The 27,944-nt window shown below is 38.1% G+C and overlaps 1 protein-coding gene across 5 annotated transcripts in view; it reads left to right on the forward strand.

Moving 5' to 3' along the window:
* The window catches only part of ZMYND11 (zinc finger MYND-type containing 11), a 104,291-nt gene that overhangs the window by 59,232 nt on the left and 17,115 nt on the right, over positions 1-27,944 (forward strand). For 3 of the 5 annotated variants that reach the window (XM_033052033.2, XM_033052061.2, XM_033052043.2), the window contains 5 exons: positions 1,517-1,676; positions 14,552-14,596; positions 17,377-17,538; positions 26,163-26,240; positions 26,582-26,674. In XM_033052033.2, the coding sequence (XP_032907924.1) occupies positions 1,517-1,676; positions 14,552-14,596; positions 17,377-17,538; positions 26,163-26,240; positions 26,582-26,674 (538 nt within the window). The remainder of the gene's footprint in view (positions 1-1,516; positions 1,677-14,551; positions 14,597-17,376; positions 17,539-26,162; positions 26,241-26,581; positions 26,675-27,944) is intronic. The other 2 variants (XM_033052052.2, XM_033052068.2) reach the window with 2 other exon arrangements.

The raw sequence follows: 27,944 nt of genomic DNA on the forward strand, positions 1-27,944 counted from the left end.
ATAAACCCCAAGATCCTGAAAACATGCTACATATATGTTAATGCCTCTGATACCATGCAGCAATTTATAAATGTCCTGTGCTGCTCTGATTATTGTATAATTTTCTATACAAATATATACTTCCACTCACTCAGAAATCTACTATTCAATTTTACATACAGTTTAGAGCAAAACAAAATATCAGATTAGTGTAAACCAGTTCCAACAAAAGCTTGAAAGAGAAAGCAGGAAAGGAAAAGACCATTATTCACATAAAACAGAAAGAATTTTGAAAGGAAAATGTCTTCAAAGAGAGGGATTGATTGAGGACTTGACCATTGAGGTGGTCTTCATTCCTTATTCTAAGTTTGTAACTTTTAAGGCATTAAACATTCCTGTCAGCCATGTTATTAAAAAAAAATCTGAACTGATTTAATTATCTTTTTTTTCGTTTTTTTTTAATGCAATGCTACTGCTTTAAAATAAATCTTTCTTGAGTTTGCTCGTGATCATAATTACATTTTTTGTGAAGGTATTTGTGATGACAGTCACCAAGGAATAGTGGTTGCTGGAATTCATTATGAAGCAGGAAGCAAGGATACTATAGCTGACAGCTTTGTCTTAAAACAGGCAAACTACAGAGTTCTCTCTTGGGAATAGGTACAGACAGAGTACCTGGAAAAACAAAAATGGAGAGAAATTCAGTTAGCTCTGTAACTTTAAGAGATCCCTAACTAGGAAAATGTTGTCCACAACTTAATTGGTTCCAAGTCAGTTCACTTGAACTGCTGATTGCATGCAATTGCAGCTCTCTGTGTGCAGCAACTCCAAGATATGTTCTCAGAATTTTGTATAAAAACGCTGAATTTTAATGATCTTAAGGCAGAGAGGTCATCTTTATTTGAGAGAAGATAATTTTATGTTGTTTACACCAAGTTAATATTTGGTGTTGGCCTAGAAGCAAATTACAGTGGATAAAGGTCAACATTATACAACTGAATCTCACATATATACACAGTTAAGGCTACATGTGCTTTTTTTGCTCACCAAGGCAGTTTGTCACAGTGTGATCATTGTGGTTAACTCAAGAAAAGGAGAAAAACCACGTAGCACCCAAACTTGAGCTGTTGGGTTTTCATATGTGATATATAAATGTTGCATTTTTCGTAACTGTGTTGTACACACAAGCATCAGAAAGATTCATTAGTATATTCTGTAGTATGTATCCTATAGGAAGTGTTAAAGAAATGCAAATTTAAAGTAATTTAAAGGGAAAAATGGATTTGGCAGAAACCACCAAAGTATGTCTTCATTTTGGGATTTTTTGGTAGAAGTTTACTGTGCTACTACTTGTCTAAATGTACATGACAGCTGCAAGAGGAAAAAAGCTGGTTTGAAATAAAGGGGGAAGACTGTTTAAAAACAATCTAAAACTTAGAATGTGTATTATATTAACTCATTTGCAAATGAGTGTATTTTGCTGACACATTTTATAATATAAAACTAACACTAAAAGACTTTTGTGCTTTGTGTGCAGGTATATGTCTCGAGTCCATGGTATGCATCCAAAAGAAACCACACGTCAGCTGAGTTTAGCAGTCAAGGATGGTCTCATTGTGGAAACCCTGACAGTGGGGTGTAAAGGGTCAAAAGCTGGTATTGAACAAGAAGGATATTGGTTGCCAGGAGATGAGATTGTGAGTATAAAGTCCTTGAGAAAATAAATCACGATTTCTGATATCTTAGCATGAAACTTGTTTTAATTTATATTTAAAGCTATTTATAGATTCTGTGTTGGTGCTTGTGAACAGAGAAATAATGCACTCTTAAATTTTTTTAGCCTTTTCTATTCCATAGAAGCTCTTTCTTCTTGAATGCTGAGTTTTCTGTTATGAAAAACTGGCAAAGTCCTTTGCTCGGTTATGCCTCAGTTTTATGTAGTATTCTCTTCTACAGTTGTACAGGAAGACAGTAAATGTTATTGGTATTACTTGAAATCCTCAGACATTCTCAAATCCTAAAGATGATGTATTTAAAAGAAAAAATAAAAGAAGTCACGAACTTTTCAATCTTGTTTTAATCTGCATCTGAAGAACAAAGAGCACCCATTCAGAAGCGCAACATGAAATGATAAAATTGTATGCAAACACACATGAAAAGATGTGTTTTACTGATAGTCATGAACACCAGAACATTCAGTTAGAAAGGATTTTCTTAGCAAATCAACTACAGGTTCCAAATACTGTTCCACTGGATGTGTAGCATAAGATTAAAATCCATTTAAATAGGTTGAAAGTCACGTGAAGGGAAAAAAAGCTTTTTTTAGTATCCCTCCGTAGCTGAGGTGGAACACACACACAAAGTGAGGATAGTCACATAGACCAGGAAAAACCTTACACAATTGCTTTGCCTTGTTCAGAAGCCCCATCTCTCTATTTACAAGACAATATTTTCCTAACTAGAAAGAGTTTTTCAAAGCTTTAAAATACCTGAACTAGGAACTATTGCTTTGGAATATGAATTGCATTAAATACTGATAAAAGGATCAGCATTGTCTCATTCTCTCATTGTCTCATAGTGACATAGCTAATACATTAAATTTTGAGGAAACCCAGCAAAACTCTAAAAAACACCAAAATGCTCATTGCAATATTGCAGTTTTCAATAAGATCCTGAAAGTGGAACCATGTATTGGTTTTGGTTTTGTGGAAACAAGCAATATCCAGAACAGAAAACATTATCATCAAAATTATATCACATGAATTTAAATACCTTAATTTCAATACATTGTATTTAATGTATGTTATGTCACTGTTAAGATTTTCATTCTAATTTAATTAGAAACCCTCAAGGGAACCTTTAAAGGGTATGTTACTATTTTCCCTGGGAGGAAACCTTTCAAAACTCCAGCTTTGCTCTTTTAGGTATTTCTTACATCAGTTTTATCTGTTTTAAAATGATGTTAACTGTGTAGGCTCAACAAGATGTAAAGGCTGAGATCTGTGATTATCTCAAGTATTCTGTATGTTTGTTTCCTCTATTGCTAAGAGAAAGAAAAAAAAAGAAAAAATTATCAAAATATCTCACAATAGCCATTTCTAATATAGTCATTCCAATAATGCTCTGCTACTTATTAGCAACATTTGTTTAGCAAAACTTAAAAGATAACCATCCTGTAAATCCCCGGTGAGTCATTAGAATTACACAATTATTTTATGTCTGAACAAAAAAGGTTGTCTTTAACTTGACCAAAGGGTGCTGTTCAAGTCACATTATGAATAACCCTTTAGTTAGAAGCATTAACTGCATTTTCTGCATGTCTGCTAAACACTGATACTTAGGGCTGTGACTGTGTGTGGTGACCACCTCAGTAGTTCGTAACACCACACTTGACTTAACAGTTTTATACAAAAATAAGAAGCAGTTTCTGATACAGGCCATGTTTCAATAGTACCCAAACCCAAACTTTTTGATCCTAATACTGAATCAAAATGCTGCAGACAGATGAAGTAAAACACATTGACTTGGTATAAAGTCATTCTCTTTGTTCTTTTATTCAGAAAGTTTTAATGAGTAACAAAGTGTCATTGTCATCACTGGACATCCGATCAAGTGTTTTCCATTCTCCAACAGTGGGTGCAAACCCATGAAGTTTGGTATGTTCTCTCCTTTGGACACACGGGATAGTTTCACAGATGTTTTGTTTGCACTTGATCAAGAGGCAGTTTGTAGTTCTTTGTAATTCAGCACTGCTCAAATCTGGTACTAATGACTGTTGAACCATGAGCTCAAGTTACATTTCAGCGAGGACAAATACACAGATTCTTTTTGGAGGTGCGCTTGGAGGAGATGGAACTGTTCAAAGAAGAGTTATTCGTGTTGCAATAGGGATTTCAGGCTCAAACTTTAGCACTTACAGACCCTTGAGCTAGTTTGAGCTTGGAAAGCTCAAAATGGGAAAGAGAAAACTTAAGAACCAATTCTTCACCAACTGACACCAGTACAGGAATGCTTTTGGATTTTAGCTTCTTTCCTAGCACCACCTTGGGTCAGCAAACACAGGCTGCTCCAAGGAGATAGCAAAGGGACACATTCCTATCATCCCCCCACCCCACTCCTATTTGAGTATTTGCTTGGTGGTTTTTTACACTTTTGAAGTTTTGGATCTGAATTTTAGCAAGTAAAAAGATTACTGGCCTTGGCCACAAAACTGCTGAGCACCTTTGTCTGTTACAGTAAGAGGTGCCTGAGTCGAGTATGCCACATGACCTGCAAGTACTGGTTGGGATGGTGACTACAGACTGAGGGCTAAATACTGATGATAACTGAAAGTATAGAGATTATGTAAACACAGCTCTATGTGGAAAAGATTAATTTGATAATCTCTGGTACTTGCTTAGGGGTTTCCAAACATCTGCCCTATCCAATACGTTGACATAATGATAGATCTATGCAGTAAGGACATGATCGCTGATAGGGCTACTCTTAGCATTCAGAAAAATTATACCCATTGTCCTAGCAGTATGTTGAAACTGCAGTAAAAAAAAATTTTTCAAAACCTCACATATTTAGTAATATGCAAAAGATAAGCTGAGATGCAAAGACAAAATTGTTTGAGGGCATGAGAAGGCTCTTCCAAAAAGGGACTGCTCATGAAAATTAATGTTCAGAAAAACTGGGGAAAAAAAAGATTTAAGAGTATAAAAATATTCTGTCAGATACATGTGGGAGAAATATTTTTATGTAAGTTACTAGATTTAAAATGTGGAATTGGTATCAAATATACTGTATTCCAACTGATATTTAAGGATTGCTATCTAAACAAGAACTTTGCTGCAAATATTATACCTCCAGGGCTTGTGCAGGTATTAATTTTGTTTGCTCATTTGCCATGTCTCCAGATGTTTTGCACATTTTCAAAATGTGTTCTCATCTTACAGGCTTTCTTATCTTGCAGATGATTAATGCATTTGCACAAAATAAATGAGAGAAGAATTTATTTTCCATTTTTATTCAGGATTTTAGTTAGGAATTTTGCATTTTTCTGTTTGTTGATGCATTATTATACAATCGAACAAAATCTCTTCAGCTTCTTGCCTTGCAAGGAAAATGTCAGTCCTGAAGTCTGGTAATGGAAGTTTACTTTTTTCTTTTTTTCTAAATGCTTTATTTCTATTTCTCACAGAACTTCTGGAATTTGGACATGCTGTTTATTATCAGAATTTTTAAAAATCTCCTTGCTCTTTGGGTTTAGAAAAAAAATTGCAAATCAGTGTTGTTAACTATATTTTGAACGTAGTTGATAAAATGGAAGGAAATGTAGTTCTAGAAGAAAAAAAAATTAATCTTCTTGCCTATTAATTACTATTTTCTGTTCTGCCATGATTTTTATGTACTTTTATCTGTGCAACATAGTACTGTGTCTAACCCCAAGGAAAGAAATTGAATTTAAGTACCAATGTCCTATGGCTTTATGGGGGGGGTGGTTAGATGCAGTTTTTAGAGTTAGTTTGTGTTACTCATTTACATTTTTCTACAGCCAGTGTGCACTGAGCTATTTTGAGCATTTAATGTGCTAATTCTTCTCCTCATGATTAAAGTCATAAAACTGCTCTGACCCAGAGAGAGAGGCTTTATGAATGTATAATTTCAATTTTCCTGTGTTCATAAAACCAGACAATATTGTGCTCTTCTAAAATGGAGATGTGTTCATAACACGGGTTCATTGTTTGCATCTGATTGCAACATATCCCACAGCACTGCTGTGGTTTAAAAATGGCTCATAGTGGCCAAATTCTCTAATGAGATGTGAAGCTTCACACTTACTTAAGGCACTGCAAGCTATTTCTTCACTGAAGAATGCATGAGGTGATTATATTTTCAAGAAATTATTCTTTTACAGAGTTGTTTTTTCTGATCATTTAAATGATTGCCTATAGAAAGAGCCAGCAATTCTAGTTAGTTAAGTCTGACTTTGGGGGTCAGTTAGATTCTCTTGTGTATTTGGTCCTCTCTGTATCTAAATTATTGCCTTTCCAATTCTTCCCTTTAAAGATGTTTTAGTTCAGTGGAGAGCTCTTTGGAAGGGAAGTTTCCTTGCTTTTTCCTCCTTTCAGAATACATTAGAGCTAGAACGTGCTTTCCCCCAAGACACACACGTATTCTCAATGTGCTAATTCCTTACTGGAGATTTTTGTGGTATTTTAAATTGAGAAAGTACTGCTACTTGCTCAAAGTGACTCCAGATACTTTAAAGTCACAAAAAATCCATCTCTCCACTCTATATTCCCACAATTTTAACATTTGTTGTAACCCACTGTCAGCTCTGTGAGTCTTGAAGGTGATTTTGGTAACCCAGGTGACCTTAGGTGCACACCCAGTTGTTTTTGTGATTTGATGTGTTGCAGGTTCAATTTTACTAGGACCAAAGAGAAAGGAATATTTTTGGATGTTATGTTTGTGTTAATCTAAATTACTTTAGATTGAGCAAAGGCTTGGTTCCTTGCTTGCCATGCTTAATTGCTTTTGTAATTATATTGATTTTTCCATGCTAGGTCAGTATTAGTAGCCAGGAGCTGTTTTTCGAACTGTCTGTGTCATCTTGAGTCTCCATAAATGTGAAGATAATTGTAAAAAGCTTAAGAACTGTCACTGTGAGGGTTTGAACCTTTACTGTACATAAAATACATTTTAAATAATAAAAAACCCCCAAACAACGACAAAACCAAACCTCAATCCAAAACCAGCCTGAATAGCTACCAGTAGTTCCTGCTAGCAAGCAAGGGGCTTTAAATAACTGGGCTGAGGAATGGTTTTAATGTGCATCCCATTCTTTTCAGTTAGGGGCAGAAGGATAATATGAAACAGCAATAGTGACAGCCAGTGCCTTCATCATGAAAGCTCTTACAACTGGAGAGCACAAAGAGGAAGAACATGTCACAGCAAATGAAGAAAAATCTCCTTCAGTGTTTAAAAAAATTCTCCATTTGCCTTATCCATCCATATTGCCTTTAATGTAAAGTCCTGTGTGAATTCACTGATCCAAAGCCAAACATAGCCCAAGCCATATTAGTTAATATTTTTCACATATTGAACAAATTGAGAATTTTCCAGGCTGGAATGTTCCAGATAGTTTCCTAATTATTGTGAAAGTGCCAGCATTCTTTACAATTGGTGATTCACTGATGCAAAGAGTTAATGATTGATCCCCTGAGAGAAAAAATTCAAACTGGTTTCCATCCCTTATTACCCCACATCAGGGAGAGTATGAGGAGGCTTTGAGGTCAGGTCACATACCAGCCTGGTCACACAAGAACTCTCAAGGAAGATGAGCTTCTGAAACTCTTTGAATCTTTTGTGTCTTTCCATCCTTTAAAGTCCTATCACTTGGGGCTTAATTTTCCAAAAGACTGCCATGAAATCAGTCCTTCATGTGCTTTTTGTTCCAAATTATTGTCAAAAACTGCAGATGTGATTCTGCTTATCAATAAACTAAAAATAAATAGATTTTTGGAAGTTCAGAAAAGCAAATATATTCAAGTCATCAAATCAAAGCATAGACTGTTTTGTCCTAGAGAAGCAAATTAGAATTCTGAATTCCCAACTCATGGACGAGAAATTCTTTCTGCATTAAAGCCAAGACTCCCTTCTGTTTTTGCACTGAGGCTGTTAACATGCAGCTCATGAGAATGGCCTCACAGCCATTCCAGTGGTTCTCCCTGCCTCTAGATGGGTTAAGAATAGTGAGCAATTCTCTGCATTCCTTTTCCAGTCTTGTTTTTCCCTTCCCCTCTGTTCAGGGGTACTCCTTCCCTCTCCTCTGTTCAGCCTTATTTTTTGTTCTCTGGAAAGGGAGTTCACAATGTTTGCAGGGTCTTCACATTACTGAAGGTGACACTAGTAGACTCCATCTGACTGCAGAGAGATGCTACTCCTTTTAGACTGGTAAAACAACCTTGTCAGCATCTTCACTTGACTCTCTCAGCTTTGCCAACTTGACTTTTAAAAATTCAGTTGATGTAATGCCATATTCTTCTTTGAGGCTTTCACTCTGTTCTGGAGTTGAGATACTGATAATGTTGTTCACAGATTTCACAAAACATTATTTTCTGATAGAAAGGGTGTTTCTAAGAATAAGAATGTACCTTTGAGTATGAAGTAAACTAGCCAAACTAGTCTGTAGAAAGGTTCCTTCATGGGTTTTAAATTATGCTAATAGAAAAATGACATAGGTCAGTCTGTCTTGAGTTTGTTTTGAAAATATGCATTTTGGGTTTTTTCTATCCCTTTTGTGCCCACCCTGACCTAGTAGTGTTGTTTTTATTAACTTTGTGGGTTCAAAATGCTCTGTATCTTTGGTAATTGATTTGAATCTTTTATTATTGTGTCATGCTGGTCACTGAATGAAACTTCATTGAAGCTGATGGGCTTATTAATATTCATGCTTCATTCACAATAAATGCAATCCCCATGCCTTTCTATCAACTGACAGCTGAAACAATATCAGCCACACCTACAGCACAGGACACAAGGACAAGAGATTTAAGGAACCTGTGTAAGAGGTTCTGCTGTTGGTTCAGATAAAATGTTTCTGTGTGTGCTGAAACATCAACCTAAAAAACACTACAAAATAAGACCAGAGAAGCAATATAAATGTATATTAAGCAAGAAAAGGGAAGAAGACCATTTTTGTGCACAGTTCTTGAAAGAAGACTTGGAACAACAAGCAAAGAGATGGTTTATTTGTGGTCTGGATTCACCTCCTTTTTAAGGGAACAAAACCATAATGTGGACATAAAAGGCATTGCACCTGATAAATACTTCACTCCATCACTGATTTATCTCCCTAATGAAAATAGCCTGCAAACCTCCTCTTGGCTCAACCTAAGTCAAAAATTGTGATATTAATAGCAGAGTAAATCCAGTTTCTGAGGAGATAAGTTGATAACCTTGAACTTGGTTGGAACGTGAAGAAAGAAAAAAACATTTTCACTTGAAATTATTTTCTATTTCTAATATCCTGGAGGAAAATACTTGTATTATCTCACCTTCAATAATGTATACTGCTACTACCCAAAAATGATCTTCTTGGGAAGGAAATCCAGATTTATTCATTACTTCAGGAGCACAGCTCATAGGCTGAGCAGATAAGTGTGACAGGGGTTTAAGCAGTCAGCTTGGCTGCTGACATGCTATTACACTTCTTGAAAAAAACTCATTTCCTTAGCATTGGGAGCTAGAACCAAGTCTCTGCTTTGGGGCTTATCACCTCAAATTGTCCTGAACACGGTTGCAGAGTGTGAAGGTAAATCAAAATCTACCTGTCCTGCAGGAATCCAGAGAAGACCTGGGTGGTTTCTGCCAGAAACTGAAGACTACTAGGACAAGCTGGCAATAAATTAATTAGACAAACTTACGCTTGCAGATTAAATTCAGTGAAAAAAAGCCCAAGTGTTCTGAGAGGATGTGGAATTCTCTGCAGAAGCTGAGTCTTCCTGCATCAGTGCATCACAAGAGGAAGCAGGTACCAGTGAAGAAAATGGAAATGTATTGTTACAAGCCTATAAATACATGCACTATGGAGAAGGAGATTTTGGTCTCTCCCCTGACTGATGGTTTTGTGTTGGTTCTTTGTAGAATAGAAGGCGTTTCTAAAACAAGAAACTCCAATTAATTGCTGAGATGTTAAAACCTTGACCATAATTTAAAAATAAATAAATAAATGTACTTGAAATAAACCAAGATACCTCAGTAGTTGTGAGGACATATGAATTCATAATTACTTTGGATTTCTTTATGATAAAATATGAATAATGAATACATACAAAGTGTCCTACCGAGTCAATTTATGGGAATCTATTTTAAAGATAAAGCCCAGGTCAGCGAAGGAAGGAATCTATAAAGGCAACTGATCTGAATGGATAGATTATCCTGTCTGTAAAAGCACACACTGCTGCTACCTGCTGTGGTAGTTTTCTAGAAAAAGAAGGAAAAGATAAAGTGAAAAAAAATTCACAAAGGGATTCTAGCTGCTGAAGTCTTTTTGGCTTTGAAAGAGAGATGGATACTTGTTTATTTGCTGAGCCCTTTGGATGAGAAAAAGCAGTAGGAAAAACATAGATGCAAAACAGGAAGAAATATATCTAGTAAACACATGGATACAGGAAAACTGCAGGGGAGTAAATAAGCTTATTTTGGTGCTGAATTTACCCCAAAGCATTGCTCTAGCATTAAATGTAAAACATGTGATGATCTAAGAAACTTTTATCATTGGAAAGCAATCGTCCTGATCAAATATGGATCCTTTACAGCAATGATGAAAGGGAAATGCTTTATTAAACAGCTAACTCACCATTTACCTGCTGCAAACATGGAGTAAGTCCTCTGAGCCATCAAGGAATTAATCACACCTTCCTCGGTTTGAAGCCTAACCTTTTCATCATTGTTCTGATGAAAAGATAAAAGCAGATCCTGTAGGCTACTGAAAGGATGTTTACAGGAGGATTCATGCTTGCTAAGGAATAGATGGAGCCAGGAACGTGGCATGAAGAGAAGGCTGACCCAAAGGGCAGTAGGGAGACTCCTCACAGCAGGCTAAGGCCTCTGGTGAAAAACAAACACAGCTTCCCCTCTGCATCTGAAAAATACTGGGAATGATGTTCCATGACATGTAATGTTTGTTCAACCCAGATATTACTTTGTGCATGCTGGTGTCTGAGTGGAAACAGGTACCTCTGCCAGAGACCCCTGATAAGCTGGAGATTTCTTACTGGCTGCTGTACCCAATGAGATGGAGCCTGTTTAAATCAGAGTGCACGTGCCACATCCACTTGCACTCTCTGGGGGAAAAAAAAAAAAAAAAGGGAGTAAGGCTCCCATCTGTGCAGCTCTACAGATAATCAGCCACACTTTGTAGAACTCCTCTTACTACAGAGCAGTTACTTGGAAGTTGAACAGAATTGCAAAGGCAGTGGATAGATGGGCAAAGGGAGACATTTCAAAGCTCAGCTAAATGCTGGTTTAGCATTTCTGCAGCTCATCAGGGCTGTTAACAACTGCTTCTGTCCAAGCCTGTTTCAGGGTGCCTTTTGTGTGGGGCAGGATTCCAGTATTTACACCTTGAGAGAAGTACAAAACCGTACAAAATGATACATGAAGTGGGCAGGAGCTGTTTGCAGCAAATGTAGAAGTAAGAAGGATTTCTCCAGGTTTTGTACTGGAGGATAGAAGTCTCATAGGTAGTGCACCCCCACCGTGGTTCCTGATATTTGTGAGTCATAAAGATGAACTGCAAGGTTTCAGCAATTACCTTTAGTAAAGCTCATGTCTAATTGAGAAAGCTTTGATGGAGCAGATGCTGCCTGAAAAAGACAGAAAGGAACTGATTTATTAAGAATGGAAAATGTGTTTAGACAGAAATAGATGCTGCTTTGTTTAATGTGAGTGGGGGCATGGGTTCCTGCAGCATACTCTGAGTCCTTTTAAGGAGAGGACCTGGATACCAGAGAAGAGTAATGAAATGGTAGCTACATCCATGCTAGAATGTAGTAGCACCACTTCTTATATAATAAAGGCTTTTAATTTACACCAGAATGTTTGAAATATGCAGATTAAGCAGAGAAGATAGGAATTACTTCCCAACAGCAGACAATGCATGTTGCAAAACCTAAGCAAAATCAAAGATGTAAAAAAAGAGCACATCATTCTTGTGAGACATTTATTTCCATGTATCTTTCTACTTGATATGGATGGGTAGTCAACTTTGCTGGGTTCCAGTGAAGAATTACTGAAGGACAGCAAAGAAACCTTGACATCAAAACCCTAGTTTTTAAAAGCTTCTCTCTTAGTTCATGGGGGGAAAATGTAAAGAACTCTGATGTTAAAGCTGATAGAGGTGAGAAGAGATGGAAGTGTTCCTTATGGCTGTTCCCAAATCCTAAAATATCAGAATCCACAACATTTGCTTCAGAAATTATATCTTTAAATTGGGCATGGCCTATCTCATTACATGTTAAAGAAATGGGAATCTGAGAAATAGTAGGAAATAATTTATTGACATTCTTCAAAGAGTTGTGAAATTGTCATGGAAAGATTACGCTTGGTCTAGTGATTTGAAAACGTCTTGAAATTAACGTAGCATGCAAATACTACTATTCTTAAATAATTTATATTTTTAAAATTACTTCTTTCTGCTGGCATGGACCTTGTTGCCATTCTAGATTCCACCACTTATGTTACAAGACACAATGGATGAAATCTACTGTGTGTCTGCTAATACTCTAATACTCTTCCTTTAGACTAGTGAAAATCTGCTCTAAGTTTCTTATCCACTGGGCAGCTGGAGCTCTAGGGACTGTTAAAGCATAGACACCATGCAGGGCTGACAATGAGTTTGTGCACAGGAGGGTCTGAATGAAAATCTGGTGATCTGGAAGGAGCTGTGTGTGCATGAGGGTAGGGGAGAGAGAGGAACATCACAGCAGTACACATGTAAAAGAAATGCTGGAGAAGTGCTTAGAACACTTGAGGGGGGAAAAAAAGTGCAAAGAGTGCTATGGGACAAGTACCACACAAGAAATGCTGGGAACCAAGAACTCCATGAGAAATTATTTCCTTCATTTGCTTCATATTGAATTTAGGACAACAGAGCTGTATGTATACTATTAATAAATAAACATGGTCGTGCCAAAGGGGTAACTGACTTAAAACTGTCATCTATGTGACCCTTTTTTTTTTTAGCTTACTGGTTGGGTCCAAAGGATATCCATAATTTGGATTGTTTGGGAAATCTAGTTCAACAGTGTGAAACCAGCACATCCCCGTAAGGGGGAGTTTCATGAATAGAGTTTTGCTTTTTTCCCCCTCCCTTTTCCTCTCTCCACCTGATAGTAGAGTGACTTAATACCGAGTATCTGGGCTACCATTAAGGGACTTGGAGAAAACAGATTAACAGGTAAGAAATGAGCTATGTTAATGGAATGTGCATTATAAAAAGGCAAAGTGGTCCTTTTAGACCAAGTCTAAGAAAGGAGGTTATACTGTTTTCATGTGCTATGCCTACATATAATTTATATGAAAATGAAAATTTATTACTTGTTTTAACATCTTTTTTTTTACAATAATTACGGGCTTGCTGTGGTATGGAAGTGACCTAATAGTTACAATTGTGACCTCTAAGTTATTGTTAATTTTACTGTCAGTATGTGCTTCACATCTCCTACTTAATGGTATGCTAATTGTACAGCAGGATGTCACATTCTCCAACATACAGATTCCCTATTTCAATTACAGCTAAGTAAATCTCCATTACTAATGAGTAAGCATTTCTTTTCCATGTACATTTGCATTATAATGGACATTTTCTTTGTGCACTAAAATTATTCTTTCCTTGACAACAACTATGTATTTTATTTTACAGTAAAGGCTACGACATGATGATTCATTCCTTTCTGTTGGGTTTATCTGTATTTAAATTGTCAAATGTTCTGGATAGCCTGACATTTTCTATCCCATGTTATTTTTCTGTACTTCCAAAATAAATGTATGTATTTGCTTTAAGACAACCTACTTAAGACAAATGACAAAGAAAAGTAAGCTTATGTGCCGGTCATAAATTAAGATATTTTGAAATTTGAAATTGTTGCAGTACTCCACTCATGTTGCTGAGTGAATCTCAGCTTTTTATGTCAGTGCAAAGTGACCTTTATGATAAAATGTCTGACAGATTTGGATATAAAGAACAAGTGACCACGTGTGACCCATATGATTGCGAGCTCCCGCTCTGCCTAACAGAGCACAGCTCTGGCTGGAGCACACAGCCCCAGAGTCATTTGTGCCCTGCTGATGCAGAGCCCCACTGCAGCTGGGCAGAGCGCAGGGGAGGCCTCCTGTTGGATGCGAGTTGCGCAGCTTTGCTGCCAAATCCGCTCCCTGTCGGGGCAGCCCCTGGTGCTGCTGAGCCGCTGCACTTGGGCAGCGCAGAGGATTCCCTTTGTCTGCCAGCAGTGACCGGGAGCTGCCCTGCGCCAGCCCCCGTGCCAGAGATCCTGCCTGCAGTCTGCATGGCCCTGGGAAAATGTGTCAGCTTGGGTACACAAATCAGGACTGTGAGTTTTATTGATAAAGTGATAGTCTAACCTTTGATAATATGCAGCAAAAGTGTTGCTTTGCTTTTAATGGGGCAACTCCCTATGCAGTAAATTATGGTAGAAGGATCTTTTTTAGATGCCTGGAGAAGGTTTATGTATCAAAGAGAGTGCATTAATTAACAATCATTAATATTCTTGATGATTTTTAAATTGGCCTGGTGGTGGGTGTGTATATGGATAAGAATGATGGGTGTTGGGTTCTTCTAATCATATAAGTACGTGGGATATTTTAAAGAAATAAAATGTGGTGAAAGTGTCAGGTAGAATTCCAGGAATGCCGGAGGAAATGTATGCAACCAGAAGTTAGAACTAACAGATTGATTTCCTGGTCACTGTGCATGAATTCTTTCTAGCCTTGTGTATATCCTGATAATCAGATGGCTTACAGTATAGATACAAAGTTTGTTTTGTTTTTATTTTGAAAGGCCTACGGTATGCAGCCTTTTTCCCAGACAGCAGCAAAAAACAAGGTGAACAATTTTTGCACTATGTGGTTTTGAATTCTGTCATATTTTCTATTACGTTTCTGTCTTCCATTAGGATAGCTTAGTTGACTCTCTTAGCCACCACCATCATCCATGTCACTCCGGGTCCCGAGTTGGGTGTGCACCCCGTGCTCCGGGGGGCTCCGGGGCTGGCGTCGCCGCTCCGGTGTCGCCGCTCCGGTGTCGCCGCTCCGGTGTCGCCGCTCCGGTGTCGCCGCTCCGGTGTCGCCGCTCCGGTGTCGCCGCTCCCGGCGCTGTCACCGCGGCCGCCCTTGGGCCGCTTTGGGGAGCGCCCGGCGACACCTGGCGGTGCGAGCGGGAACTGCAGCCCCGCCGCTGCCCGAGCGGGGCGGCCAGAGCCGGGCACAGCCAAACTGTCCCCATGTCCTGCATGAAAACAAACACACACACAAACAAACAAACAAAATAAATAGATAAATAAATAAAGTGCTGGGAGCACATCCCCCTCCCATTCACACTTAGCTAAACCGAGACGAACAATAACCAACATTTCGTTGCCTCTGACCTCGCCCTTGAAGTCAATAGGGCAAGTGTCCACAAGGGTTATGCACCTTTTTAAAATCTTTTGTTTTTTTTACTAGCTTCTCAAATATATTGCACAAATAAATTTTTGATGTATACTTATGCACTAAATATACTGCATTAAACAAAAACTTTTTTTTTTTCTGTGAAAAGCCTTGTATTTAAAAATAATGAGGTTTTCAGTTTTTTTCGGTGTGAATGCTGAAGGAAGCCTCTTCTGGTGTTTTATTTAACGTCATGGTTTCTGGCTGGAGTGTATGATTTTTCTTGCCAGCAAATATATTTCCGTATGTTTGTGTAATTCCACATCTCTTTGCCAGCATATTTCTTAACAATGGAATATCTGGGAGATATGAATATCTAACTAGTACAAATAAAAACTCAGAATCCTGGAATTCTGATTCTGGGGTGAAATTGCAGGACCTCTTGAGGTTTTCTCAGTTTAATTTTTATCTAAATGTACATTCAACCAAAACTGATTATTTTTCTTGCTTAATTGGCCCTTTACTGCCACCTGATTTTTTTCCCATTCCATACATACAGTTAATATAAATGAAATACAAAACACTACTTTAACCTGATTTTTCTCAGTCTGCAGGCAAATCAAGTACACCAACAATGCAGTATCTTTAGTTGTTTACAAAATATCCTAAAGAAAGGGCTCCCAAAATGCATAGCCACTGGACTTTGGAAGGGGAAAGATTTGGTGAAACAAGAATGTGTTTTTTATAGCCAAAATTGGTGGTGTTATGCCATTTTGAGATATTCAGAATTTGCCAATAAAATGAAATGAGGAGAAATGACAAAAGGTCAAGTCACACTGTTAATCTGCACAACAAAGGAGGGCAAAGTTATGAGTTCAAAAATCACTGGTTAAGATTTCAGTTTTTCCCCCCTCTAAACTTGCTACCCCTGCAATCCAACATTCATAGTACATCAACTTTAGTGCAGGCAGTCTGGGGTGAGGCTGTCCCAAAATCTCTTGTGTTGGTGGGGGCTCTGGTCAGATGAGTCTGTACACAACATGGTTCTGTACAGCGCCACTTGAGTGTGGCACTTCTCACACTGCTCCTCTGGAGGAGACCTTTCACACAAGGACTGCAGTTCCCAGGCACAGGATAATGAAAATCAGACAAATGCCAGTTCTGGCAATCGGTGGGAATTGCTAACTCCACCTTTACAGCATTACATTAAAAATAGCTCGATCAGATTTGTATCAAGACAATTTATTGAAGAATAGGAGTAGTTTTTTCAGAGATCTGAACCCATTGAAAAGTGACATTTGACATGAAAAGGCATTGGGAGTTTTATCTGAGATATGACAGCTATTTTGTCTTCTAAGTGTAGAGAAAACTGTGGCATTTCAGATAACAAACATAAACATTTAACAGTGGCCACTGGCAATTCTGCTTGGTTTTAGAACTCCAGATTCCTAGAGCAAAATTCTGCCTCCAAATTATATGCATGCTGCTCTCATTTATTTCAGCAAAGCTTGTGCACATGTTTCAAAGGTCAGAATTTGGCCGTTGGGGGTGAATTTTCAAGGAAGAGTATATTAAAGACATCTGTGCATCAGCAGAACCATATCCTTGTCTTCTGTAGAGCATTTCAGGAATGAGCCCGGTGCTATTGAGCACGGCAAGTGAAACATTTTGTATTTTTCGAATTGCATTGGGATTGCTTAGCAGAAACATTTCTTGCAGTAATTGGTTCATGATTTCATTTATTTCTTGTAACTCAACACTTCGATGCTGAAAAGTTGTCAGTTTTAAGAGAGTAAAGACTGGAAGGGACCACCCTTCAGAAAATTACAGTTGGAAAGTATAATGTAACAATCAAACTAAGGGAAGTAGGTATGGTCTGTTGAGGTGCACAAACTTTTGTTTGCAGTCTAATACAGAGAGGTCAACAAATGTTTTACACAAAGGTAGAAAACAAACCCACTTTTCATTGTGGACAGAGCTCATATTTGAAATTGTAATTAATCAGACACTTGAAAAAATTAAAACCTGGCATTCATATTCTATTGGAGTCAGTATGTATTAAATTGATGAAGATCTTTAAGCATATAGGTTTTCCCCTGTTTTTTTAAAACATTATACACTTCTTTAAAATGTTTATAATGTCTAATTGCTGCTGGATTTCAAGACATATCAATTTTGTTCTTAGTTCCTGCAGATTTTGACAGAATGTCATACCAAAATATTTTGTATTTTTTGTAGGACTGGGAAACAGAAAATCATGACTGGTATTGTTTTGAATGCCATTTGCCTGGAGAGGTGTTGATATGTGACCTGTGTTTTCGTGTGTATCATTCCAAGTGTTTGTCTGATGAGTTCAGGCTTAGAGACAGCAGTAGTCACTGGCAGTGCCCAGTTTGCAGGGTGAGTACCTATGAGATTTCATGTGCTGATTAGAGGATTGATATTCAATAATAGATTTATTAAGGTGTCCAGATGGTCTGGCCAGGTTGATGGGTAAAGAACTGAATATTGAAACGATGTTACACACCTAGAGCATCTGTGCAGAGGTACCAAAATGTGGTGCATGCAGCAGATGCCATTTTTGAAGACCTCAGCAAGTTTTACTTGCACAGTACCCTGTGCCAGAATGTGTGCACCTGAGTGCAGTAAAGTGTGGGAACCTTCAACAAGAGTAAACAAATTGCTGTATAAGATGCTACTGTTTTTTCTTAATGTCATTTTAATGAATCATTTTTGTATTTTGATGACTTGCATTCTTAATATTTTATTGGAATGGTATTTTGTGTTATAAAACCACATTCATGTTACTGATGAGGCTGGTATCAAAAATATGGAGTTAAATCCTGCTTTTCATTTACTGATGTGGATTCTGTTGGTGCAAAAAGGGCAGTCTGGATTTCACTCATGGCATCCATATCTGTGTTACTTTTCCATTAAAAATGCTATTCTTATGAGTATGGCCAGGAGACAGCAAAAACCATTTTTTATATACTTTCCAAGAATGGGAAGATATGTTGTCTGCATGTCATTGAAGATTAAACATTCTGGTCAGGATGGTGCTTACTGGTGCCTAGCCTTGAATCAGCCAAATCCCTGTTGCTGTTGTCATCTCTGTGTCACCTCCCCAAATGGAGCACTGCACTAGGCTTCCTACAGAGCTAGGCTCCCTTCCTGTGGAAGGAATAATGCATATGAATGTTTCAGATCAAATTGTTGCTACAGAAAGGCATAAACTGCCAGTTCCACTCTGCCTGGGATTGCTGGAGAGAGAGGCAGTTCCTTTGCTAAAAACTTGGATTAGCTGTGGAGCAGCAGCCTGACCTTAAGATGATCTGTGCTGCAAGGAATGTAAGGTTTCAGACACTTTGTGGGATGGGGAAGCAGTTGTTGAAAACACGTGGATTGTTTTGTTTCCAAACAGCACTTTTTGACTGCTGTTACCTTAGAATGAGTTCCAAAAAACCTGTTGCTGTTGCCTCAGATTGGGAGCTCCCAGGGTTTAGGGAAATAGGAAGAAAATCAGGCCTGCCTCAAGGAAGCTGTGAATAATCAAAAAGAAGTAGTGGCAGGGAAAAAACTGCAAAGAATAAAGACATATACTGTATCTCTCCATGTTGAATTGCTAACATTTAATTTAGCTACTCAATATTCCCTCTGTTAAAAACAAAATTATGACCATATATAGACAAATTACTTTCAGATTTTTTAAATAAATCACTTTAATAATTGTTGGGTCTTATTAGAAGCATTGGTAAGTCCTATAAATAGTTAAAATTAGGTCAACTGAATCCAGTCTCCAATCTAGTTTGCCAGGAATTTTAGATGATGCCTGGTGAAAGTAGAGAATGTGGATGGTTTATGCCACCTTGTGTATGAGGTGGTTTCATAACATCTATCTTGTACCATCCTCAGAGTGGAAATGCTGAATCATTGCTTGAAATATGCTCTGATACGTCAGCTTTGAGAACAGTTTGACTTTCATCATAAAGTCTTGAAGTCCTTTATGGCAATGATATTAAATAAATGTTTACCTTAAAAAAAAAATCCTGTGAAACTTGAGCCATGTGTTCTCTGCCTATCTTTCTGCATATTGGTTCCTTTTTTGTTATACAAATATTAAGGAGAGGTTTTGGGAGCTCTTAAATACTTCCTGCCCCAGAGGCCTTTGGCTTGCTTAGTGCCTCAGGTGATGATCAACCTATTTTTGTGGATATTTCCATTGTGAATGCCATGGCATCCTTTCTCCTCCTGTGCCAGCAGCTCCTATTTTTCTTGTCATTAATTCAAATCCCTTCAAGCTCTAGTTCTGCAAACTTGGACTAAGGAGGCTTGCACAGTCCCTGTAAGTGTGGGAGTCAGCATCCTTGTGTCACTATTCATCCCTCAGTATTCTGCTTCTGTGTCTCCACCCTCCTAGGAAATGACTGCTCTAATTTCATTTTAAAAGCAAGAAAGTGGCCTATATTCAAAAAAAACTAATAATGTGGAGAGAGCCCTGGCTGATGTCCAGAGGGCATAACAGAACTTAACCATCTTGTATAAGGGCAATGGGGGATTTACATTGCATTATCAGCAGTAAATATGTATCTTCAAGAAAAGTGATAGCTAGGACAAAGAGATACATATATTTTCATATTTAATTCCATAACTGGACACAGCACTTTTCACTTGAAGATTTCAAAGCTCTTTACAAAAGTGAAGTAAAAGTATGTTTAAAACATAATCTATGGGAGAAATAACCTAAGAACACTTCATTCTTATGTAAAGATTGCTTCTGAAATGCTGCCAAGGTCAGCAAGCCTTTGGATTTTTCATTTCACAATTGCTGGTTGTATTAGTTTGATCAACCTGTGCAGCTTTATCTTGCACGCTTGACTACTCAGAAATATTTTATAAAGGCCGTGCTAAAGATTTGTTCATAACCTAAATTTTTTTTTTCTCCCATATCATTTATAAGAATCCCTTTCAAACCTTGTTCTGAACTCTGTTTTCCTGCCCAACAATGTCCAGTTCCTCATTTGTTTCGTTTTTAAAATTGATGGTACCACTCTGAATATTTTTGTACCCTATATAACTCTCAGCAGGGATCAAAAGTCAAACAAAGTTCAATTCAAACCACATTGCACTGATTGAAATTTTTCCCTGACTGTTGACTAATCGTTGTCTTAAGTGAAATAAATTGGCATTATCAGCAAAATTCCTGGTAGACAGGTCACAAGAGAAAAACTTAATATTGAATGAGCTTAGAGATTACATTTTTCACTACTGGAGCAGTCCATTCCAGACAGGGTTAGTCAACTCAGTCTCTGAAGGATGTAGGAGACTTTTACATTTACTGCTGCTTTTCAGTTAGATAAAATGAGGGCATTAATTTTTTTCAGCTGTTTATTTAGTACCTAAAGACTTGAAAAAGTACTGCTAAAATACTAACTTTTTGGAGAGGGAATAGGTATATATGAAATTATAAATACGAGAATATAGTTCATGTTGGTATAACTTTTCTTGTCTAAAAATCCAAATTTAAAAAAAAATAAGAAGGCAAAATTAAGCATTTTGATATATTATTTGTCCCAGAGAAATAGATTTTGATTCATGAAACAGAAGGAAAGAATTAGTCGTGTGGTTTCACTTGACGCCTAATTTTTTTTTTTTACAATCATCTGGTCAGAGATTGGATCTTTTATGCATGTTCTTTGCAAGGACTTACAGCCAATTTACCTATCATAGTGGGTATTTCAATATTCCTGAGGTTTATACATAGGAGACCAAAGTAATCTGTAGAGCTTAAGATATTAAATACTGTGCTGATAAGTATTCTATAAATAGGCTTATTCTGCGTTCTGATACTGTACTGAGCATTTCCTAAAGTACATAAAAATAAACCATTATGCAGTTCACAATCAACTTCAGACAAAATTTGACAAGTGAGAATGACAAGCAGTGGAAAGTTAGAAGCACAGGAAGATGGAGGTTACTTAAGTGAAGTCACTCCTGTGCTTAGATCAGGGGGGATTAGGTACCAGCTGTCAGTCAAGGTGGTTGATGTAAAATACAAGGGAGAAGGAAAGAATATGGCTTTACTGACTTATTTCATAGTGTTGTGGTAGGAATTTGAGGCCTGTGTGGGGAAGCATATTCTTGAAACTGTATTTGGTGTGATCACACAAATAATAGTCATGGATTGGTGGGTAAAGGGAAGTCCTAGTGCAGGACCAGTTTTAGCAGCAATGGCTCAGTGCAGTGAGGTGTTGGTCCTCACCAGTCCTTCCTGTGCACCCTGGAGTAAATCAGGGAGCTGCAGAGATGGGTGCTGCATAGGACATACTGAATCAAGGATAAAGGGATACAGTGAGAAAACTGGGAAACCTCCACTTAGAGCCTCCTGCCACCTTCTTTGTGCAGATAAAAGCATATTTAATTCATATGATGCTTCATATTCAGAAAGTGCTTAATGCGCCATACAAGTAGAAATCAATTTGTGGATTCAGCTGTAACATTCCCAAAAGCACCTGATGCTTTAAAAATTCTAATTTTACTGCATCTGATCATGAAAGAGGCAAGTCTTAGGGCATATTTTGCTCCTGCAGCAGCTTTTCTGTGTGATACTTAGGGCACACAGTGCATTGAATGCCCTGAGACCCATTCCATGTGCCTGCATACCTTTCTTAATGGTACAGGAAACCTGAGGACCTGAGGGCTGGAAGTTTGAGAGGGCAGCAGAGCGGTAAAGCTTTCCATATGTAGCACCAAATTCCTCTGGCAATTTAAGCCCTAAAATAGTCCAAAGGCCAGTGTGTAAAGCAAGAAGTTTCTGAAGAGCAGTGGTGAGTGTGTGTTAGACTCACACTTACAGCTCCCCTCAGCAAACAGACCCCTGGAAACCTGGATTGCTTCTGAAAATGCAATGATGCCTTAGAAACATGTATCTGTCATTGAGCAGCCTTCACATAATCCATCACTGAACTGAAATGCAGCTCTTTGATGTGTGTATACACAGGACAGGTGAGAGAGAAAGGGAAAGATATTCATTAATGGATGATTATAAGGAAATGGAAACCTCTTTAAACAGTGCAAATGTAATTTAAATGCTTATAGCTAGACAGAATGCTGGCACTGACACCTTGCATTCCATAGAGTTTTCTCCTATCTTTTTGTCTTTAAATAAAAGACTGCAGCAACTGCAGCACAGTGGCCACTGCCACCTTGGGAGTTGAGAGCTAACTCAGAGTGCAGAGATTTGTCACTTCCATCATCCCTGGTGCTACTGCAGATGGAGTGTTTCTTGGAAGTGCCCCTGGCTTCTCTAGCCTCGTGTGGTTTGTAAAGTCTTGCAGTGAAATCCTGCGCTATAAGCATGTCAGAATTTCTAAATAAGTCACACCTGCACAGTGCAATATATTGCTACCCTCTTGAACACTAGGCAGTATAATTAATCTGGAATATTGAATATAGAGAGCAGTGTAACCTTCAGGTACCAGAAGAAACAGATGTGCTGCAGAGAATAAGGCTCATATAAGGTATTTCCTGCACCCACAAGAAAAGAGTTAGGCTGCAGGCTTGGCCTTTCACCTACCAAATCTCATTAATCTTCTACATGAGGATTGCTATTGTGGAGGTTATTGCTTCACTCCTTCATCCCCTGTGTAAACACACAGGCATGACCAACTCTTTCAGTTTACCTTGATTCAAAGCAGAAGGTCTGCAGATTTCTCTAAAGCAGTGCTGTGACCTAGCAATTGTCCATGTTGCAGGTTAACCCCAGCAGGCAGCTAAACACCACATGGCTGCTCTCTCATGTCTCCTCAACTCCCAGCTGAGAAAGAAAGCAAAACAAAGGTGGTGCAGAGGCAGTCACTCCCCACCCTCATGGACAGATCAATGCCCAGACAGTTCCTGAGTTAAAGATGGCTAAATTCCCCCTAGACCCCCTCCTCTTCCTTTCTATTGCAGAGCATGAGGTTGTATGGCTGGTTTGGTCACTGCATCAGCTGCCATGAAAACAAATACTTTCATCCCAGCCAGACCTGGTACAGTCCTATATTAAGATAATTTATCCCACAAATAGGCTATCTAAAAGTATAATGATCCTGACATTCTAGGGGCTGGATTGAATCTCAGCACTCTCCTTGAAACAAACTTGAACAGGGTTTCCAGTGGAGTATCTTAGTAGATGTGACAGGGAAAAGATAGTGGATCTTGCCACTACTGGAGTTTTTGTTTCCTGAAAAGTAGAAAATTAGAAGACCTAATTTTCATTTATATTTGCTTCTATATCACTCTACCTATAAAGGGGACCTGAAAGTGGGTAAATTATCTTGTGTCAGAGAAATATAAATAGATTTAATGCAAATCATAGTCCCCATCTAGGATCTATTTTCTTGCTTTAAGTGGCTCTAGGTTGACTTCTGTGAGAACACTGCAAGTCTTCAAAATACAAAGGAGGGTTTTTTTATTAAAAACTTACACATTTTCCATTATAACTTCCAAAGAATGTGTGAATGCTACCTCCTAAATGGCTAATTATTTTTGAAAAGTGAATGAAGTGCTTCAAATGTAACTTGCTATCTACAAAGGGTGAGCAACTTTGCCATAAAAAGACATTTTGTTGGCTCATAGGCTCCAATTCCCTAAATTTATTACCTTTCAAAATTTAGTAGAGGAACATGGAGATCAAGTTTTTCTTAAAATAAATCAGTGTAGGGAATTGAAGGAAAAGTGGAAAAATTAAAGTTTGCCAGAATTGGCAAGTTAATTATATAATTTTCATTGGTGCTTAAGATGATATTAATTGCTGACATCAATAACTATACAAAGCCAGCTATCTATCTTTTCTTATGATCTGCAGGATAGGGCTGTAAACCATCTATCTCAACAGTCTCTTTCAAACTGTCTTGCCCAGCAGGGCATGAAAAATGGTTCACATGAATTCTGAAATACTTTCAAAGGATGATAAATTCAGAGCCATGTCAGAAAAAGAGGTGTAGGACTAGTCAGTGCATGTGAGTTTTATTGTGTCCTTATAAGTTTCAGTCTTTCAAAATGCTGTGTCATTAGCAAGCACACAGCACTTCAGTGCCTGAAATGACAAAATGACAGCAGTGTTTCATAATGCAGATAATTTAATGCACATTTGGGTTTTCATTTGCAGTGGCAATGTTGGTTTATGAGAAACTGAGTAGGTGATTGGAATTCCAGCAGAATGCACGTTCTCACAGCAGTCAGAGTGAAATATGAATATAGAGAATGTGATTCAGATATATAGTGCAGGATAAATTCTCTGTCAGTCCAGAGTTTGGAAGGAAGGTCGGGCAACCATTAATATTATGAAAATAATGCTTAAAGGAACTGTAGGTATTAGAAATACCTGGAGCTGGGCCTTTCCACAACAGAGTTTTTCCCAGTCAGGGGGAAGCTGTTGTGTTGTTATGCACAATGCAGTATCTGGGTAGGTTTGTGACTGAACTGGTATTTCAGCACAGTTTGTAATGATTCTAATTGCTGTTAAGCAATCAAATGAGCAGCTTTGCAGGTAGTGCTGTGCACAGTTTTGTTTCCAGAAAGTAGTAAGTACAATCCTGAGATGCATAGGTTGCAAGTTTGGTGTAGCACAGGGGAACAGCCTGTGGTTTTTAGTGTCCTTAGTGTCTTGCAGGAGGAATATAAGCAGGGGAGACACAATCAAATCCTATCAGCTTTTTTTGTGCTAATGTGTAATTTTACTCTCGCCAAGTAAATTTGTAAAAGCAGATGCTCTGTACTCAGTGTGTGTGCTCCCTATGTCCAGAGTCATATATAAGTAATTCAGTGAAAAAATAGCACACTTCTGGTGACTGATAATTTTTAAGCCTCTTTTATTTACCTATTAGAACATGGATTCATTTTTTTTCTTGTGTTTGCTAAGCAACCATCACCTGCACAATTATGTGGATCTTGCTAAAGACCATCAGATTTTGAGGATGCAGGTGTAACAGACAGTTTGGTCCACACAGTTTGCACACAAGTGATGAAATGAGGCATGAGAAGGGAGAACTCAGCCTGGCAGTCAGTGCACAAGGAGGTGTGAGGAGGAGTGAATGCCTTGCAGGAGATGTGAGCAGTTAGAAACACTTAAGGATAATGGACCTGGAACCCATGCTGTTGTTTCACTGTTTTGTTTTGGAGAGCTGTTGTAGGTAGAAGCAGGGAGCAGGTAACACTTTCCAACCAGATGTTGTAGGGCCATGCAGAGCTGTGCACAGCTGCTGTGAGCTGGGATGGGAAAAGCTGCTCAGTAAGAGCACATCAGGCATTTGCAGAGAGACACCTTCTCTTTAGCAGCACATTTTTGGTATGCAGGGCTTCCTACTAGCCTAGTTATACTTTGGAGGGTGGGGATAAGTCTCTATAATAGTCTAACATGAGAGGGAAAAAGTCTGGACCCTGGACTGCTAAAAAGTAGTGATCTGTGTTCCAGAATATGGATTAAATTTTGTTAAGGGAGAATGCAAAAATCCCAGACTGCTATGTTTCTTGATCAGTAAAAAGTGCTCTGAGTTTCTACTGGCTAGACCCAATTTGTCTTCCTCCCAGATGGTGTCATTTTGCTTAGTAAGCACATAATTTGTAGATGGTACAGGATATTATTTTTTAAATTATTTCATATTTTACTAAAATTATTAATGCCTTGCTAATAAAAAGACCATTAAATAAATTTTTAGCTGCTCCCTAAAATGACTTTCTTCTTTGCTTTATTCTAATTAGACACTTTTTTTATGAGAGGTTTTGACAAACTATTATGGATACAAGTGGAAATAAAACTTCTGTAGCTGAAGGTCTCAGCCCAGACATAATTCAAAGCAACATATATAGTCATTGTGGCGTGTTAGTGTTACTAATTTCCCAGAAAAAAATTTTCCTAAGAAATAAAGTTTTATGTGCTTCAAATTTACCTTTTTAAATCAAGTGTTAATGCAGAGAAAATGTTTATTGGCTGGACTTTGAAGTCAGCTTTAAAATAGTAATATGATCCCATTTTTGTTTGGCAGAGTATCAAGAAGAAAAACACAAGTAAACAAGAGATGAGCACATACCTGCGATTCATAGTGTCTCGTATGAAGGAGCGGGTGAGTCTGGGACAGAGCTTTGGTCAGTGCTGGGCATCATTATGGCTCCCAGGTGTGACTGTGCTGGGAGGAGGGCTGCAGGAGGTTTTTATTTCTCCTGTCATAAGCACTGTGTGTTTTCACACACACTTACCAGGCCCTGTGGTTTGGATCAGTATCACCAGACACATACACACACCTGTCAGGTTTGAGGCACACGTAATCTCATGGTTGTGGATCCCTGGATGCCCTTGTGTAGTCCCCACCTGAAATATCCCAAACTATTGCATTTTCTAATCCTCTTTTATGTGTTTAAGCAGATTCTAAATGCAATAACAAACACTGTCTCATGGTCCTTTCAGGCTATAGATCTAAACAAGAAAGGGAAGGACAACAAACACCCAATGTATCGAAGGCTGGTGCACTCAGCTGTTGATGTTCCTACTATACAGGAGGTAGGGTGACTTGCTTTTTAACTTCTACACTGGTTTTGGTGTCTTTTAATACTTAAAAGTCTAAAAAGTCCTAATCCTGGTTAATTCTCTTTATGATCAGTATTTCAGTATTGTATCCAGCATTAGATATGGAAGCTTAACATGTCAAACTTTTCCTCATAAATAGGTAATCGAGTAAAACCATTTTGAGTGGTGCCTAGTTTTCAGACACAGAGTATTCCTCAGTTCCTTTTGTACTAAGGTTATACTAGGATCTGCAGGTAGCTAAAATCTTCAGAGAGAGAACTGCTTAACTAAATGGGTGAATATAGACTCAAGTGCCTATGTGTGCTTCTCTGGCCCAATGTTTTTTGACCATATTTTGATTTCAGTCATTATGCCCTTGTGTGGGCGTCAGCTTTATAAATATCTAAATGAATCATAAAGAGCCAATCACTTTGTTGATCATGAAAAACCAGACTCACCCAAAACATCTGTTTTGCATTAATTGTTCCAAAAATAAAGTACTAATAAATATATTGTCCCCTTTTTTCTGAACCAAAGGTCTGATCATGACTCATGTAAATCAACTGCACATGACCATAATGAACAGCATATTCATCTTTACTCATTCCTGCAACTGGATTGGTATGCCATGCTGTGGTATATCCTGACCTTTACAAACACAGATGTGAAGAGCCTTTGTTTTATTATTAAAATGCATGGATAAACAATAGCTTCACTCACAGTTTTGGAGACCAGCACTGCTGCCTGTCTAGAAGTGCTGGCAGCACTGGTTGAGCCTGAAAATAGGTCAGGCCTTCCTTTCACTCTGTCAACTTCTCCTGCTTCCATAAAAGGTCTTTTGGCCTTGATAGCATTCTATAAGCTGATGTTGTTTTGTTTGATGATTGGAATTGTCATAGATGTTCTTGAGAGAGCACAACTGAAAACTCTGCATTCCCTATTGGACAAAGCCATACTAAGAAAATGAATTGCATGGCTCCATGTAGGCATTGTTATGAGTTTGGAAGACTGGAACAATCAGCTTTCATCAGATAACACAGACTATCAAGTGAAGATCCTGGAAGTTCAGTCCTGAAAGGCAGTCAACATTGATTTGAAACTAGCTGATATTTTAAGGTACAAAATGTTCACCTCAGGGATCATATTTCAGTTTGAACAAATATTCTGGGCCACACATTATGCTGCAGCTACTCCAGATTCACCTTGTTACAACCAGGAAAATCTTTTTTAAACTTGGTCAAGTATTAAAGAATCTACTTTACTT

The sequence above is a fragment of the Catharus ustulatus genome, chromosome 1 (assembly GCF_009819885.2).
Source record: "Catharus ustulatus isolate bCatUst1 chromosome 1, bCatUst1.pri.v2, whole genome shotgun sequence".
Lineage (NCBI taxonomy): Eukaryota > Metazoa > Chordata > Aves > Passeriformes > Turdidae > Catharus > Catharus ustulatus.